Here is a 1,522-nt window from a genome sequence, read left to right as displayed (position 1 = left end):
TGCTACTATATATGTATACAAATAATAACTATAAGATATATGCATATATCTATGATATGCCTATATAGTCCTTTGTACCAAACGCGTACCTTTGAGGTCTGAGGTAGTCAGCACATTGCGTATAACCTGTCGCAGTGTCTGGTGGTCCTTTCTGATTTTGCGCAGTTTCTCCAGCCGCGTCGCAAGACTCGCATGGGCGAATGTGGGCTGTGATATTGGATAGTGCATCACTTGGGTCAGGCTCTCGCAGCATGAGATATAAACTGGGTATACCTACGTACTGTGTTTCAGTAGTAAGCTGTCTGTGTGTCCGTTACCATGGCAACGCACCAGTGTCAGCCATATGTTTTGTTGGCTGCTATATACCGTGTGTCGCAGATAGGTCCTACGTTTGATGTGTTGCTATAACGAAAGTATGTTGTCATACATTACATGTTGTTGGAAGACTCTACTCTATGCCAATAGAGGGTTATGTACATACAAACTATTTCTACGTTTTTATGTACATACAAATTAATTCCACTCTCTGTGTGAGTAGTAGGCTATGTACATATAAATCAATTCTGCTACATGTCAATATAAGTCTATGTACATACAAATCAATTCTGTTACACGTCAATAGAATTCTGTGTACAAACAAACACCACAGCACACTGAACGGAGATGTGCGTATACTTGTATCAATAACATACACACAACTACAACTGTGGCACGCGATACGCCTTCGTCAGCGCTCCTGTTAAGCGACTTACACGCCACCCATCACGCATGCCAGGTGGGATACCGAAGACCACCACCACCACACTGAACACATGGTATGTGTGACTACCATGACCCACTCTCAGTGAAAAGTACATACAACTAGTGAAAAGAATATGTCTCCAGTGTAAAGTACATATCTCCAGTGTAAAGTATATATATCCAGTGTAAAGTATATATCTCCAGTGTAAAGTATAACTCCAGTGAAAAGTATATATCTCCAGTGTAAAGTATATATCTCCAGTGTAAAGTACATATCTCTATCTCCAGTGTAAAGTATATCTCCAGTGTAAAGTATATCTCCAGTGTAGAGTATATATCTCCAGTGTAAAGTACATATCTCCAGTGTAGAGTATATATCTCCAGTGTAAAGTACATATCTTTAGTGTAAAGTGCATATCTCCATTGCGCCAGATGGCTGATATTTCTGTCTGGTTACCAATCTCGCACAGCCATCACCGACGGCCATGCATCACATAACAACACCCACAGGTTCATACGCGTGTGTAGAGTTTCTGTGGACACGTGTGCAGAGTGTGCATGCATGCATGTGCCTTTACCTTTGCGAAGACAACTTTGTTCTGTTTGTTCTTTGTTTGGAAGTCACGCACGCCGACGATCCATTTCTTGAAGGTGTTTATACTCGCATCCACCAACTGTGGATGGGGCAGTAGTGTTGCGACGTGATTGTTTAGTATATGACATTCTCAGAGAAAGATGTCTACAGTTAAGCGGGTACTATGGTTAATAAGAATGGGTGCTT

At 41.4% G+C, this 1,522-nt stretch overlaps 1 protein-coding gene across 1 annotated transcript in view; it reads right to left on the bottom strand.

Moving 5' to 3' along the window:
• SARC_13196 (hypothetical protein) overlaps positions 1-1,416 on the bottom strand; it is a gene marked incomplete at both ends in the record, with an annotated part of 3,759 nt that extends 2,343 nt beyond the window's left edge. The window contains 2 exons of the mRNA XM_014292678.1: positions 90-207; positions 1,320-1,416. Coding sequence (XP_014148153.1) covers positions 90-207; positions 1,320-1,416 — 215 coding nt within the window. The remainder of the gene's footprint in view (positions 1-89; positions 208-1,319) is intronic.
• Positions 1,417-1,522: the final 106 nt, after the last annotated feature.

This window comes from Sphaeroforma arctica (genome assembly GCF_001186125.1).
Source record: "Sphaeroforma arctica JP610 unplaced genomic scaffold supercont1.3003, whole genome shotgun sequence".
In the NCBI taxonomy this organism is placed as follows: domain Eukaryota; class Ichthyosporea; order Ichthyophonida; genus Sphaeroforma; species Sphaeroforma arctica.
Note: the sequence above shows the minus strand (reverse complement) of the source record. Positions and strands in the feature narration are given on the sequence as shown.